This window comes from Belonocnema kinseyi, chromosome 3 (assembly GCF_010883055.1).
Source record: "Belonocnema kinseyi isolate 2016_QV_RU_SX_M_011 chromosome 3, B_treatae_v1, whole genome shotgun sequence".
Lineage (NCBI taxonomy): Eukaryota > Metazoa > Arthropoda > Insecta > Hymenoptera > Cynipidae > Belonocnema > Belonocnema kinseyi.
The window spans coordinates 94,960,740-94,976,637 of record NC_046659.1 but is presented as its reverse complement, the minus strand read 5'-3'; the positions used below and the strand labels follow the sequence as shown (position 1 = coordinate 94,976,637).

Below are 15,898 nucleotides of genomic sequence, written 5' to 3'. Positions count from 1 at the left end.
AGACAATTTTGTTTTGTGTTTATTTATTTAATTCAAATGTTGAATTAAGAAATTGAAAATTTAAGGAAATTGAGCTACTATAAATTCAACTTTTGAAAAGACAATGCTCAATTTTCTTTAAGTTTCAATTGTATCTAGTTTTCAACAGTTGACATTTAGATTTTCCATCATTATTAAATATAGAATTTTTAACGGTTGAAAATTAAATTTTCAACTGATTGTGCTTTCTTGAAAATTCAATTATCAATATTCTTTAAGTTAGAAAAGTTGAAATTTGACTTTTCTTCAATATTAAACATTTTAATTTTCAAATGTTAAAAAAACTGTTTTTCAAAAAACGCTCGGCATTTGCAAATACTACTTGAAAAAATCGATAGTCATCCAATAGATTTTCAGTTGGGAATTTATATGGTTAAAAAAAGTCAACCCTGATTATCTATTTATCAGGTTGTTGGAAATCTATTCATGGCGATATAAAAAAGTCCGAAATACAATAAAACTGGTTAAATAAACATTTCTGTACGGTTCAAATCTTATTCATAATTGAAAATATTTTTTATTCAAAAAAAGACAATCATCAATAATTAAATCGTAATACTTTTTTGCCCAAAACATTATTTCAAGATTAAAATTTGATTGAAATACTAAATTGTTTAGTCTGAAATCGGTAAAGAAACATTTGCCACTTTTTTATTGGTAAGATTTAAAAATAAAAGCTGAGCTAGTTCACTTTAATGAATTTCAAGCAAATGCAAGTTATAATTTTACGATTCAAACTCGAGACTGCCCCCCCCCCCCCTGTAATAAATATTTAAATAAATAAATACAACTTCTATAGGTCTTTCGATAGATATTCTCAAAAAAGAAAGTAAATTTTTAAAAGTAAAAAATAAATTATAGGCTCTCAATTTTTCACCATCGCCGATGAAAATTCAAAACCTTCAAGACTAGAAGTGAAAAAACGTTGGATTTCTTCAAGAGACACGTGTCTGGTGTAACCTGCGAAGTGGATGACCGTAGTACCACTTCACACATTATTTGTCGCTAAGTACATAAAAGCTTTTCAAGGGTTTAAAACAAGCGGGCGTTAATAGCAGGGCGTTATTGTCTCAATGAGGGTGCTCAAGAGTCCGCTTCGACGCCGCACTGAACACTCCTCTAAACTTTTATGGAGTCTTTCGGTCTTTGTAGTTCGCTGATGTAGTCTCGCGCCCTTTAAAATTCAAACAGGCATCCTTTCTAAGCCTTCTGTGAATTCAAAACCTAAAACCCATACTTTCAAAGTGCATATGAGAACGTCATAAGTCATTTAAAAAATTATATCCTTCTACAATTAATTCCGTAAACTTGACTTCCAAAAATTTTAGTCCTTTGAAATTCAACTTTAATCCTTTGACGTAATATAAAATTGTAGAATCAACGATTAATCAAGTTTAGTTTTTGCTTAATACCAACGAAGCACGCAAAAAAAGAACACGATGGTCTTTTTAAATATTTCTTATTAACCCCTTTCTAAATGGTAAGGTTTACAAAATTTCGGAGAACAGTTCGGTACAAAATTGCACTCACTTAATACTGAAAATTATAACGAAAAGAATCAGATAGAAAGGAGTTAATACAAAGCACCATTCGCTTGTTTTAATTAATTTGTTTCGCCAAGAGAATTAGGAAACTTGGATGTGAAAAATGGACGATATCAATGTCTCTTGAGCTATTGCATTTTGAAAATTTGTACAAGGCGTAAAAGATATTGCGATTCTCCATTTCTAACTCCTTTTTACTGGCACACACTCTCCTTCCGGGCAATCAACGACATACATTCGGAAATTAATAGGGGTATTTGTAAATTGAAATTACAAATTATTGTTACACTAAACAGTTTAAACATCATGCATATTGTTCACTCATTGCTCGGTCAACCACGTTACAACTTAATTAACGTTTTTTCTATTAATAATACATAATAAAAGTGTGTTTATTATTTACTTATTACGCCTTAGCTGTAGGAGTTTCACGTATAGTAAAAATTGTAGTCAGTTGAATCGTTTAGCTTTAGCACTGCGGTTTTTATTCTTTTTTATTTTATTTCACTAATCCCATTTTCTTTGCTTCCACTTCGTATATCAGTAACCTCCACATCTTTACTACGAATACTTCCGCCTCCTCGTCCAATACCTATAATTACATTTTTTCATTTATTTCAAGTGAACTTGAGAGTTTGTATAAGTTTTAAGTGCTTTTGACTTGAATTGAAATAAATCCAGGGTGTCTACTCAAATCCTGGAAGAAACTTCCCTGACAATTCAAGATTTTTTCAGATATACTTTTTGGCGAATTTATTATAAATGATGTATTTTTTAAATTTCTAATAATTCAATTAATATTAAAACATGTTCTTAAATATTTTAGCAGGATAGATTATTTAAATAATGCTAAAAAGATAATTAATCATTTCTTGACTTTGTCTCTAAATCCAAGAATTTAAACAATACAAAAAAAAATTTATTTTATTTACTTATACTTAAAATGCAGTGTACATTTAGTTTAAATAAAGTGGTTACTGTATTAATTAAACTCAAACCGCTTCAAATTTCTAACTTTTCAAGTAGAAATTTGGATTTTCAAAAAGGTAGATGAATTTTCAACCAAAAAGATTAATTTTCTATCAAAAAGACGATTTTTCAAAATAATACATTAACTCTACATCAAACAGTTGAATTTTCAACTGAACTACCAAAAAGACGAATTAATTTTTCTAATTTTGAATTATGAATTCCAATTTTGAGAAGAGAAAAAATTAATTTTCAAATAAATTATTTTATACATTTTATCTAGTCAAACCCATAACATAAAAAAAATAGAGTAGTTGTTTTTAAATAAGAAAAATATGAATTTTCACCTGGAATTATCTATCATTAACTGGAATAATTGATTTTTAACCAAAGAGATGAATTTTCAACAAAAAAGATTAATGATTATCAAAGAACGCGAATTTTATAGAAATTGGATGAATTTTTAGTTAAAAATATAAATTGGCAACCAAGCAATTGAATAGTTTTTCCAGTCAAAAAATGTTTAACCAAAAAGATGAATTTTCAACTAAATGGATGTAATTGTCAATTGGAATAGTTGCATTTTCCGGTAAAAAAAATTTGCAACAAAAACGAATCCACGTTCTTTTTAAATAGTCGAATGTTTAAACAAACTCATGAATTTGAAACTAAAATAATGAATTTTCAACTGGAACAGTTGAATTTGAAACTAAAAACATGAATTTTTAACTAAAATGATGAGTCTTCAACTAAAATAATCTAATTTTCAACAAAAAAATTAATTTTTTACCCAGAAGATTAGTTTCTACCAAAAAAGTCAAGTTTTAAAAAACAGTTATAAGTTGCAACTGGAATAGTTAAATTTTCAATGAAAAAATTAATTTTCAGCAAACGAAAAAACGGGTTTTCAACAAAACAGCTCATTTTTCAACCAAGAAGATGAATTTTCAATTAAAATTATGCATCTTAACAAAAAATTATTTTTTAACAAAAAAGTAACTTTCAACCAAGTAATCATATCTTCATAAAAAAAGACGAGTTCGGAAGAAAAAATGTACCAGTTGATATTTCAACCAAAGAAGATTAACATTTTTTATAGAAAATAATATAATTCAACCATAAAGACCAAATTTTTAACAAAATAAGTGATTTTTCATCCAGATACTTGAATTATCAACTAAAACCGTTCCATTTTTAACCAAAAGTAGAACAGTTAAATTTTCAGTCAGGAAAATTGTTTTCAAACAAAACAAAAACTCCAGATTTTTCCAGGTAAGGTAGACACCCTAAATCAATCATTTAAATTTTAATAGAATAAATGAACGTCAAGGTATCAAACTAAACAAATATTATGGATCTTACCATTTGTACATCATCGAGAATACCCTGTGGGGAACTTCCGGCCATTACTTTACTGCAAATAAAATCAACTAGTGTGGGTTCTGGTTCCCCAATGTATTCGATTATCTTTTTGTTGATCCACGGCCGTATCCTCTTTTCCATTAAAGTCTGAAAAAACAACATAAATCTAAAATGAAGAATCTAAAAGTATTAACACACCTCACTAAACTTTCTAAATATGCAAACACTTTGGAAGTTTACAAACTATTTTAAAAACTTGGAAAGCAAATATTGCTTTACAAATTAATGCATGCTGTATTGCACTGAATATAAAGAAAAATGAAGTTTCTTTGAGAGTCTACTTATCCGAAAAAATGATTAAAAACAGTTCACCGTGTAGTTTAATGATAATCTAATCTATCAACTTACGTTATCGATAATGGCCCAGTCGAGTTGATAACCAAACAATGCATTTTTGTCTGTCGGTATTTTATCGATAAGAGATTTAATGTGTTTTCTCTTCTCTTCTTGCGATTTTGAATTCTCCTCCTTTCCAGCTTTCGCATTTGCTTCCTCTTTCTTCTTTTTATCTTCGCCATAATCTGGAAATAATTAAAGGAAAACAGAATTAAATTAACTTGCAGAGTTTATTTCAAAGCTTTTAGATCCCAAAGCTATAAAATTGGCAAAAATTCGTTATTTAAACAAGTTCAGGGAAATTTTTACAAGTTATGAACGATCTTAATTATGTTTAAAAAACCTTTATTTTGCAGTCAATTCAAATTTTTTAAAAACCTTTGAAATTTGTTGAAATTTTGAAATCTGGCATGCAATCCAAAGTTGAGTGATCAGCCCCCAGGAAAACATTGAATAACATTTTTTTCATAATTTGGTACATAATTGTTGAATTTTACATGGTTTTATTTTTAATATTTTAATTTTGAAACATTTAAATCTGTGCAATTTTAATAAAATTTTAAATCCTTTGATATCTTTTAAAGTAAAGTGGTTGTCATACAATTAAATTTCTCTGAAATTATATTCTATTACGCTTCTCAAAACAACAGCTCCCAACTAACCAAAACAAAAAATGCGTGGACTGTAACAGCCCGCTATATTAACTACGACTTAATGCCCAATTTACAATCCAATAAGTTTAGTTAGTTTGAATTTTCGCACGCCAGCCGCGATCTTTGATGAATCGATACGTCGATAGATCGATCAATCGATTGGGTGCAAATAATGCCACAGCTTTGCTCGCAGACGGTTGACCCCTTCGCTCGCGGTGAGCTCCAGCTGCAGCTCCTAGTCAGTACCAAAGTTTGGTACTGACTAGGACTGGTTTGGTAACCAAACCAGTCACCATCCGGTGAAGGTGGTCTTCCGACTCGCGAGCTCTTACCGAATTTCCTGTTGTGCATCGAGAAATAAATTGTTGCTGGGTAAAGCCCGGTTAATAAACCCCGATTTAACCTGAAATCTCGACTTAATAATTTCGTCTAATCCTAACCTCGAATTAGGGATAACCTCCTATACCCTACAACAGTAAGTGCTCTTCAAGCTTTTGCAAGCTCGCTGTTCTTCATCCTCTCGGTCCTCTGTCTAGAGGATCTGGGAATTTTCCCCTTTTATATTAGCCTTTTCTTTTCTTACTTCGTCTTGCTCTTTTTTACTACTTCCTTTTGCTTCTATCTTATGTCTTCTATTACGCTCCTCTCACTCTTATTTCTCGATCCTCTGCAGAGAGGATCTGGGATCCTTTTTTTTTATTAATTTGTTATTCTCGGTCCTCTGTATAGACGATCGGGGACCTGTATCCTAAGTCTCGGTCCTCTGCTAAGAGGATCTGGGAATTCTGTCGTCATAGTTCTCGGTCCTCTGTAGAGAGGATCTGGGATCCTATCTTTCTTTATTACTTTCTCGGTCCTTTGCAAAGAGGATCAGGGAATTTTTTTATCCACCTACGTCTCGGTCCTCGATCAAGAGGATCTGCGATTCCATTCCAGTCAACACGATGGACCACGTGACCACCACGAAGAAAAGTGTATTTTGCCCCAAAAGGCTGAAGTCGGTGATCAACCGGCCCCAGCCAGCCACAGTGTGTCGAAATCTTTTTTCTTTTTTGACATCGATCAAAATTATCATGAACTCTTATTCTACGATTCGACTGATCTTTCGTAATTTGGGATCCAATGAATAAATGTTTCATTCCTTATGTATTTACATGAACCGTTACCTTATAAAATGAAAATTTGCTTGACAATTTTACTTTGTTAATCTTTAAACTTATCAAAAATTGCTTTTCACGGTCAACATCTCAAAATTTTCAGATTTTGCGATGCCGCCGATGCTACAAAATTCGAACTTGAAAATCAAATAGACATTTTAATAATATGAAAAAATGTTTAAACGTTATGACTAAATAAAATATAATTAACAATACAGGCCGCGGACTCATTTCAGAGATCAGAAAGTGTATAAGTGATGTCAGAAACTTGAAAAAACAGTGTCAACATAGTGTCAAAATTATTCAAGTATTAAACCTATTTTTAGTCCTAATTTGTTCTTGGCCTTTATCCAACGAATCAATTTGTTTACGAAGTCAACTAAGAATGTCTATCCGGTGACTGTTTTATATTTTGCTTTGTAAATTTACACGATATATTAGTTACTTAAACAATTTTAATTTAAAAATTAAGAGTTTGACGTTTATTCTACGTGTTAATTTGTTTCCGAAATCAGCTAAGAATGTCTATCCGATAACTTTTTTCTAGTTTTCTTTGTAAATTCACAAGAACTATTAATTATTTAAACAATTTTAATTAAAAAATTAAGTGTTTGTCCTTTTTTTACAAATATATCTGTTTACGAAGTCAACTGAGAATGTCTATCCGGTGACTGTTTTCTATTTTGCTTTGTAAATTTACACGATATATTAGTTATTTAAACAATTTTAATTAAAAAATTAAGCGTTTGACGGTTATTCTACGAGTTAATTTGTTTTCTAAATCAACTAAGAATGTCCATTGGATGCCCCTTTCTATGTTGCTTTGTAAATTTACAAGGACTATTCATTATTGAAAGAATTTCAATTGAAAAATTAAAAGTTTGCTTTTCTTTCGACGAGTAGGCTTCGTTTTTTAACATAATTAACTTAGAATATCTTTCCGATGATTTTTGTTCTCTGACGCTTTGAAAATCTACAACTTTTAATTATTTAAAAAATGTTTATCAACATATTTATAGCTTGGCTATTTTTCAAGTAAGAGGCCTAATTTGTTTACGGAATGAAGTAAGAATGTTTCTCGATGATCATTTTCCATGTTACTTTGTAAATTTATAATAATTATAAATCTTTCAATAAAATTTCATAAACATATTGAGAGTTGGGGTATTATACAAATTTGTTTACGAAGTTAACTAAGAATGCCTTTGTGATTACTCTTTTCTAAGTTATTTGTTAAATTTACCAGAATTATTAATTATTAATTATTGAAAGAAGTTTCATAATAACTTTAGAATTTGGATATTTTTCGACGAATAGGGTCAGTTTTTTTACTAAGGTTTAGTTATAATTCAGCTACATACGAGTTTGCTCGAAGTACTCCCATTTTCCTAGATATTTGGTCAGATGAGACGAAAACTGCAGAAAACCACCTCCCGAGTTTAGTCGGGTTTTCAAAATTCGAGCACACAACCCTGTCTTTCGTCGTATATGGTACCCATGCGAAGTCGTGTATAAATAGAAGTTATTAAAGTAAAAATGATTATCGTGGTATTTTCTTGAACTTAATTTCCAAATAGAATAATTACAAGTAAATTAGTGGGTCGCGCGGGTAAGAGCTTCTAGTTTTCCGTTGAAAGTTCATTATTTTCGACTGAAAAGTACTACTATTAAATTTTTTGTTAAAAGTTCATTTTGTTTTATTTAGAAGTTTAATTATTCACGTTAAAAATTGAATTACTTTTTTGAAAATTTAACAAGTTTTTTAAAAAGGCATACTTATTTGGTTCAAAATGTAACTATTTTGTTGACAATTTGTCTTTTTGACTTAAAAATCAAATAATTTGATTACATTTTTTCCTTTTCTAACAAATTTATGCTTGTTTGAAAATCTAAATTTTTTAAAAATAAATTTTGTTTAAATATCATCTATTGACTGTTTCTTTAAAAATTTATCTTTCTAGGTTAAAAATTCCATTGCTTGGTTACAAATTTACTTACTTTCTTAAAAATTCTTTTTTTTATTTAACTTTTTTGTTGCAAATTCATATCCTGGGTTTGAAAATTTAACTATTTTGTAGAAGATTTAAATATTTGTTACACAAATAAATTATTTTGTGGAATTTTTTTTTTAATTGAAAATTGATTCGCTTATCTTAAAACATAGCAACTCAATTTTTTGTTAAAATTTATCTTTTTTAGTTAAAAAATGTTAGGAAATAAAAAATATAAACTAAAAATTTATCAAATAAAATTTGGAGTAACATCACATCCATTGTTCAAACTATTTAGTTAGAAATTTATCTAATTTGTTGAAAATTCGTATTTTTTTGTAAAGAAAATTAATCTTTTTGGTTTAAAATTTAACTGCTTTGTCGAAAGATTATCTTTTTGGTGAAACATGCAAGTGTTTGGTTGATAATTAATGTATTCAGGTTCAGGATTCAACTATTTTATTGGACATTCGTCCTTTTTTGGTTCAATACTGAAATTTCACTGAATTTTCCGCTATTTTGTGATTCGTTGAAATATCGGACATATTATTTTTTTAAATTAGCGAAGAAGTTCAGAAAAATTATCCAAGGAAAAATAAATTAAGTAGTGACAGCAGCCGACAATTGTGAGAAAATAGTGTCTGCTCAAAAAGTTTCTAAATTTAAATTCGATCTAAAAAAAAAAAAAAAAGAGTTTTACGATAGATCTCGAAAATCTCACAATCATTGGTTGATTGCCTCATTGCCTTTTTATTACTTGAAGTTGTTTTATATCTACAACAAGAATTTTTAAAAGTAAATCTACAAACTCAAATTTTATATTAGTTTTATGTTAGTGCTTTTCACTGGAAATTATTATTTTTTTAAACCATTTTATTATGCAGACATAAAGGTTCAAAGAAGACTTAAAATTTCTAAACTTTTTAGATTGTTAGTTTTTTTAACCTGAAATTATAATTTTTAAACAAAAAACATCATCAAGACTCCCAAATTTCAACATGTTTTGCTACCGTTTCTACTGGAAATCGAAATTTTAAAATATAAATCATTAGATTTCAAAACTGCTTAATTTTTAAACTATTTTAGGTTACATTCGCGTTTTACACCGAAAATTAGTATGTAAAATATCATTACAGTTCGAACGGTTCGAACAAGATTTTCAATTTTTGAACAGTAAGCTTACATTCACGTTTTTCACAAAAATCGGTAATTTTAAACAAAAATTGAAGAGAAAAATAAAGATTATGATGAATATTCAGAAATTTTAAACAATTTTAGGCTATGTTCAAAGTTTACACCAGAATGCGATTATTTCAAACAAAAATATTAGGTTTGAAGGTTTAAAATGCAACGCTTAGATGGACTAAATATTGTAAAAAATATATATTAATTCTGAAGTTCAGATATAAATGTAAAATTAAAATTTACTACAGCTATTACATTTTTCCTTCATAATTCATCTTTTTTTTGTGAAATTTCAAATAATTGATTGAAAGTTGGACTCCTTTGATAAAAAATTAATTTTTTTGGTTGGAAATACATCACTTTAGTTGAAAATTTAACTCTTTTATATAAAATTCGCTTTTCTCCGTTTTATAATCAATTTTTTAGACTACACATTTAATTATTTCATTTTTGGTTGTGAATTGGTCGTTTTTAGTTTGAAATTCGACGACTTGTCTGAAAATTAACTTTTTTGTTGAAAATTCATATTTACTGGTTTGAAAATTCTTTTGTTTAATAGATAATTCGCCTTGTTGGCCTAAATTTGAATAATTTGGTCAAGATTAAAAAGATGTTGGAAAGCGATATTATTTGTCTGAGTGTTGTAATAATTAAGAATTAAAACAATGAGTGAGATGTTAAAAATGAGATACTTCAGATCATAGGATGGTCTGAAATATGTCATTTTCAACATCTCACTCATTGTTTTCATTATTAATAATTTGGTAGAAAATTAAACTTCCATTTTTTTGTCAAAATTGAGATTTTTTAGTTTAAAGAATCAATTATTTGAATGAAAATCTATGTAATGAGTTTAAACCTCGTCTTTTTTGCCAAAAGATGAATTTTCTTAGGGAACAATTCGACTAATTGGTGAAATTTTAATTTTTTTAGTAAAAGAATTCAACTATTTGGTTGAAAATGTATGTAATTTCTAAAAAATTCGTTTTTTTGGGTAGGAAATTAATCTTCTTCATGGAAGATTTAACAATTAGATTATACATTTATGTATTTTGTTACAAATTCGTCCTTAATCGTAAAAGAAACTTCTTTGTTGAAAATTGAAGTATTTGGTTCAAAATTTATGCATTTTGTTGAGAATTCGTCATTTTAATTAGAAAAGTAATCGTCTTGATTGAAAATTCATCTTTTTTGGCTGAAAACTCAACTTTTTGGTTGAAATGAATCTTTTTTATTGAATATTCAACTATTTTGTTGAAAATTTGTCTACTCAGTTGAAAGTTGAATTATTTTGTTAAAAATTCATTTTTTTTGGTTAATTATTCATCATTTTAAATATCATCAATTATCGATAATATTGTTTTCGTTTTTCTATTATTTTAGATATTAAATACTATGAAATACAAAAATTGTGTATTAATATTAATTCTATATTTTAATTTAAAAATCGCGCGAGACAAAAAAAAATCAAAGCGCGAGCTCACGTGCTTGCCTTGTACTATCTTAAATTTCAGTAAATATTACGTCTAAATTAATATAAGAAAGGCAATCTGTTTTTCCACACTTTCAATTTCACTAGAGAATGTATTTAATTTGGTTTAGGTTAATAGAATAATAACACTTACCGAGAGGAACCAGTTTTCGTTTCTTAGAATTATTAGAACCATCTTCATCGTCATCATTATTAAAAACGTCTTTGACGTCAATGCGTCCCTTTTTCTTGGCTTGATTTGTCGGCTGAGGATGTGTATTGACGACTGGCGTCGGACTGGCTGGTGTTTTATTTCCTACAGGGTGCTCATTTGGACGCGCTCCAGCAGCTGCCATCGCAAATGGAACAAAGTTACCTACACAAAAATGCATTTTTTTAAACTACATGACATAAAAGTATTAATTAGCCAAATTCATGATAATATTATTATTTTGTTCCGCGAAAAATATTTTTCTAATATATTAGAGAACATACTGAAAATGAAAAATTGGCTAAAAAAAGTTTTATATATCCTTAGAAAATAAATATTATAACATATTTTTTTAATTGAGCTTTCAAAACTGTTTCAAACGCCTCCGAACTTCTAAACGACAAAAAAAAACACCAGAAAAAAAGTTAATAAGTAAAAAAAAATAAATAAAAAACATAAAAACTCAGAATAACATATGCAACACTTGCTTTCTTTGCACTTATCAAGCCTTGGACTTGTCTGTTTTGTTTATGGTTATCTTTTATCAGTAAAAAGCCCCAAGTTGTTCAAAATTTTGTTTAAGGAGAGCTACAAAGATAATATTTTAAACAAGAAATGCTAAATTCGGTATTTTCTTTTCCTTTGTTCAATTACCCACCTTTTCTCTAATATTTTTATTTTAACAATATGATGTATCATTTTATTTTTATTTTAGTATTTAAAACAATTTTTAAAGCCAGCCAGAAAAAAATGATATAAAACCCCTGAAAATGTCTATGATGAAAACACGTTTCCTTAAAATTGTCCATTTATTCTAGTGTTTTTTGATAATTAGAAATCATTAAGAGGTCCAAAATATCTTTGTAATCTCAGCTAGATATGTATATTTTCAAATGCACACATCTATATTATAAAATTTTTCTGTATTTATATTTTATATTCTCTAGACATGTCAAATTCTGTTTAGCGAACTTTTATCAACAAAAAGTCATCAATATAACAAAAACTTCTCTTATGGTACAGTGTATAAAAAAATATTAACATTTATGAAAACTAAAAAGTGAATAAATTTAATCTTTTTTCAAGATTTTTCTTTTTAGTTTCGATTTCTGTTACCGCACAAATTCCCTTTTTATTATCAATCTTATATTTTATCGGGGTTGCTAACAAATTCGAATTTCTAAATTCCCTGTTTTTTCGCTACCCAATATTTTATTTACCTGACAGTTACAATTAACATTTTCGGTAAAGAAAAAAAACCTTGCGCCTAGGAGATCAGTAACGTTAATTCACAAAAAAAATTATAACATATCATAAAAACTTCGAGTGACAACAGTCATACAGAATTTTATAAAATTTTAGATTAGTTTGTCGAAAATACTCGAATTTTTCAGGTTTTCCCTGATATTCCTGGACTTTCACTGACCATTTTTAAATTACCGAAATTTGCACATTTTCTTGACTTGCAGCAACCCTAATTTGTCTCATTTGAATGTTTTCAAGCCATTTTGAACTTTATGGTAGAAACTTTGATGAAAATACAGTGATTCAAAAAATAAAAAAGTTTCCATCCAGCTCCGTGTATGAAATATAAATAATTTCCACTTTAAAAATAAAATCCCGCACATTTACTGAAAAATTTCCGCTTTTCCCAAACGCACAATACCCTGTACCAGTGCTAAAATTCAAGATTCGCCGTAAAATACTAAAATAATTATAAAAACTTTTAAATAAGCGCGACTAAAAAGATTCTAGTATTTTTTTCTTTTTTTAATTCCATGCCTTTTCCAGGTCTTTTGGGTCGTGTAGCATCCCTGCTTAAAATTACGATACTCACTTCCACTAGTTTTTTCTGGTTCACTGACGAGGGACATTCTAGAATCTTCGTCAAGTGGCGGGGGCAACGATTGAGCAGGCGTAGCAGGCATAGCTGTGTGAGCAGGTGACGATCTCTTATCTTTCGAACTCTCTCTATCTAGATCAACTAACTCCTCAATATCATCATCGCGGTGATGATTTTGATGATGTCTGTGATGTCTACGATGATGGTGATGCTGTCTCGGCGGTGTCCGCGATGGTTCGGGCTGAGAAATTTCATCGAAATGAACTCCATCGTCACTGTCGCTATCAATCGGTTCAGTTTCGATGGGGGGCAAAATTTCGGGTTCGGGCTTCTTCAGTAACTTTTCATCCTCGTCATCCAGTATTGTAATTACTGGCTTTGGTTTATACTGCTCTTCTCTTTCAGCCTTTAACTGAAAAGGTAAAAAATCGAACAAGATTTAGAGTTAATTATTTATAGTTAGAAAGCCTTTGAATAAACTCATGGTGGCCGATTAATTCAAGGAAAAAATTCACGGTTTTCCCCCGGTTTTTAACCAGTTTCAGGGTAATTATATCAATAAAATTCAAACTTTTGAAGCTCGAACTTCTTTCATTTGTAGTATTAAAAACTGAACTGCAAATTGAAGCATTTAAGTTATTGAATAGCTTCTACCAATCAGAACAGGAAAGCGACGGTTTATTTTAATGGCCTTATTGTCTAAATACCGAATCTCAAATCAAAAAATGTCTTCGCACGGCGCTTCTACCTGTCCAGGCGTAACTGGATTTGTGTATTGACAAATGTAAAGATTTTAGAATGAGATACAACAATATTGAGACTTCACAACAATTCGTTTCTGTATGCTATTGAACCTATTGAACCCTATTGAACAATTTTAAATTAAATGCCATTAAACTGAAAAATCAATTTTGTTTAACTTTTATAAACTGAACAGTTCAAAGATTGGTGGTAAAAAATATAATGCTACGCTATCATTTGCAATACTCTAAATTAAAACTAATCCTACCTTTCAACTCACATTAATATAAATTTTACAAATAAGAAAGCTTAAAAAAACAAGTGTCTAGAAAAACTTGAAAAACAAAAATGGCGACCCTTCCAATTCAATAAAAATCTTAGAAGCAAAAAAAAATCCATTTCCAAACCAGAAAATATCTCAAAACTTTCATTTCCTCCCGTCCAACTGAATACAAATGTTTAATAAAATTCCCCTCCAATTCGGAAACAATTGGAAATAAAAAATGCTTCTGTTATACTCAATAAAAATGTTAAAATCAAAAAATGACCTTTTTCAATTCACAAACGACAAATAACCAAAGTTTCGTTTCTTCCAACTCTATAAAAATATTTAAAATAACAACATTTCCCTCTCCAAATTCAGAAGAAAATTGACTAATGTCCAACTCGATCAAAATCTTCAAAATATAAAATTTCTCTCTGCCAAGGAAACGAAAGTTACACTGTAAAAAAAGATTTGTGTAAAATTACAAAGTTTCGGAAAATTCAATATTGTATCATTGTAAATATCGCACAATTCGCTGTGTAATTTTACACAAGTATGTGAAATTACTTCCTCTAGCAATGTAAATAAAAGGACCCTCGAACAGCAGTGTAATATGACACACTCGATAAAAATAAAATTACACATTCCCTCGTACGAACTTTACATTCAGAAGGGAAAATTCAGTCACAGCGTGTAAAAATACCATGCGTCGGTAAAATGACTTTCCTGTGATTGAAAATTACTAAAAGAGAACTAAAGAGAACTAAAGTGTAAGTGTTAACGTCTCCGGCTTGTGTTTTTTCAATCTCCATGAAATTGTAAGAAGTTTGAGCTTTCGAGTGTTCGAAACCTGTCACCCTGATAAATTTTATTTTATGCTTTCACATAATGAATTTTACATTTTCGCATGTAAAATTATCGGCCGAATTGGAATATCACAACAGATTCGTAAAGTTACTCCGATACACGAGGGTCCTTTTATTTACATCCACCAGAGATGTAAAATTCAATACATTTTTTTCCAGTGACAAATGTTGTCGTTATAAACTTAATAAAAATTTAAAAAACAAAGAAGTTCCTTTCCCAATTACGAATAAAAACAACTAAATACTAAAATTGCTTCTTTTTCATTTAATATTAAAATTTCGAAATCCAATATTTGTTTTAAATATTATTCCATTAAGGTCGAATTATTTAATTTCAATTTGCTTAAAATTATTAATGGTTAAGTTTGTGTTTATACATCAAGATTGAGCTGAAATTTTTAACGAGTCAAGGCTTTCTTTTTGAAACAATTCAGTTTCTAATTGTGTAGTTTTGAATATTCGATTTGCAATAGCTTATTTAGATAAAAGGCAAAATATTGCAAAATATTTTTAAAAATTCTTCTTTTTCAATTGAAAAATAAAAAAATGAATCGATTGAAAATGAAGTATTTTAGACTGCAACAATATTTCGATAGAATTTTAAATTGAATAGAAACTTTAAATTATAAATCTATTAATTTGAATTTCAAAATTGAATTGAATTAATATTTAAAAAAAAAAGGTTACTTACCTTAAATTGCGTTATGCCATTCTATATGAAAGAAATTTGGGGCCCAAAGCATTTTTGAAAATTTTCAAAATTGCGGAAGTCACGCCATGTTGAATTTCCTCGTCACATTTTTTTTAAATTCTCAATATTACTGGAAACGATAATTGGATTTTGATCAAAATTTGACACATTAGATGTAAAATGATATATCTTAAGAATATAATAAAATTTAAAAAAATAATAATTTTGCCCGAAAAATTCCCAAATAAATTTTGATTTCATTTTTCATGAATTCTCCATTTTTAATTTTTTTAATACAGATGAAATGACTTCATGGAAAATCACCTTTCTTAAATAAAAAAAAATCATGGAGACTCTTCTGGGTCCCAAGATATCGTAATTTTATTAAGACGCGCAGGTATTATTGAGACGATTGAGAGTGAATAATATTGAAAACAAACTAGCGTCCACTTCTCGCGGACTGAGACACTGAAAAACGCAGGGAGGGGGGCAACAAGCGGTCTCACTAAAATTA

General features: G+C 28.9%; 1 protein-coding gene across 4 annotated transcripts in view; it reads right to left on the bottom strand.

Annotated features, from left to right (window-relative positions):
* Positions 1 to 1,377: 1,377 nt before the first annotated feature.
* LOC117168783 (RNA-binding protein 25) overlaps positions 1,378 to 15,898 on the bottom strand; it is a 36,940-nt gene continuing 22,419 nt past the window's right edge. For 3 of the 4 annotated variants that reach the window (XM_033354583.1, XM_033354581.1, XM_033354584.1), the window contains exons 8-12: positions 12,816 to 13,233; positions 10,922 to 11,143; positions 4,323 to 4,495; positions 3,915 to 4,061; positions 1,485 to 2,175 (exon numbers count right to left, since the gene is read on the bottom strand). In XM_033354583.1, coding sequence (XP_033210474.1) covers positions 2,083 to 2,175; positions 3,915 to 4,061; positions 4,323 to 4,495; positions 10,922 to 11,143; positions 12,816 to 13,233 — 1,053 coding nt within the window. In that variant the 3' untranslated portion in view covers positions 1,485 to 2,082. Of the gene's footprint in view, positions 2,176 to 3,914; positions 4,062 to 4,322; positions 4,496 to 10,921; positions 11,144 to 12,815; positions 13,234 to 15,898 lie in introns of all 4 variants that reach the window. The other variant, XM_033354585.1, reaches the window with a different exon arrangement.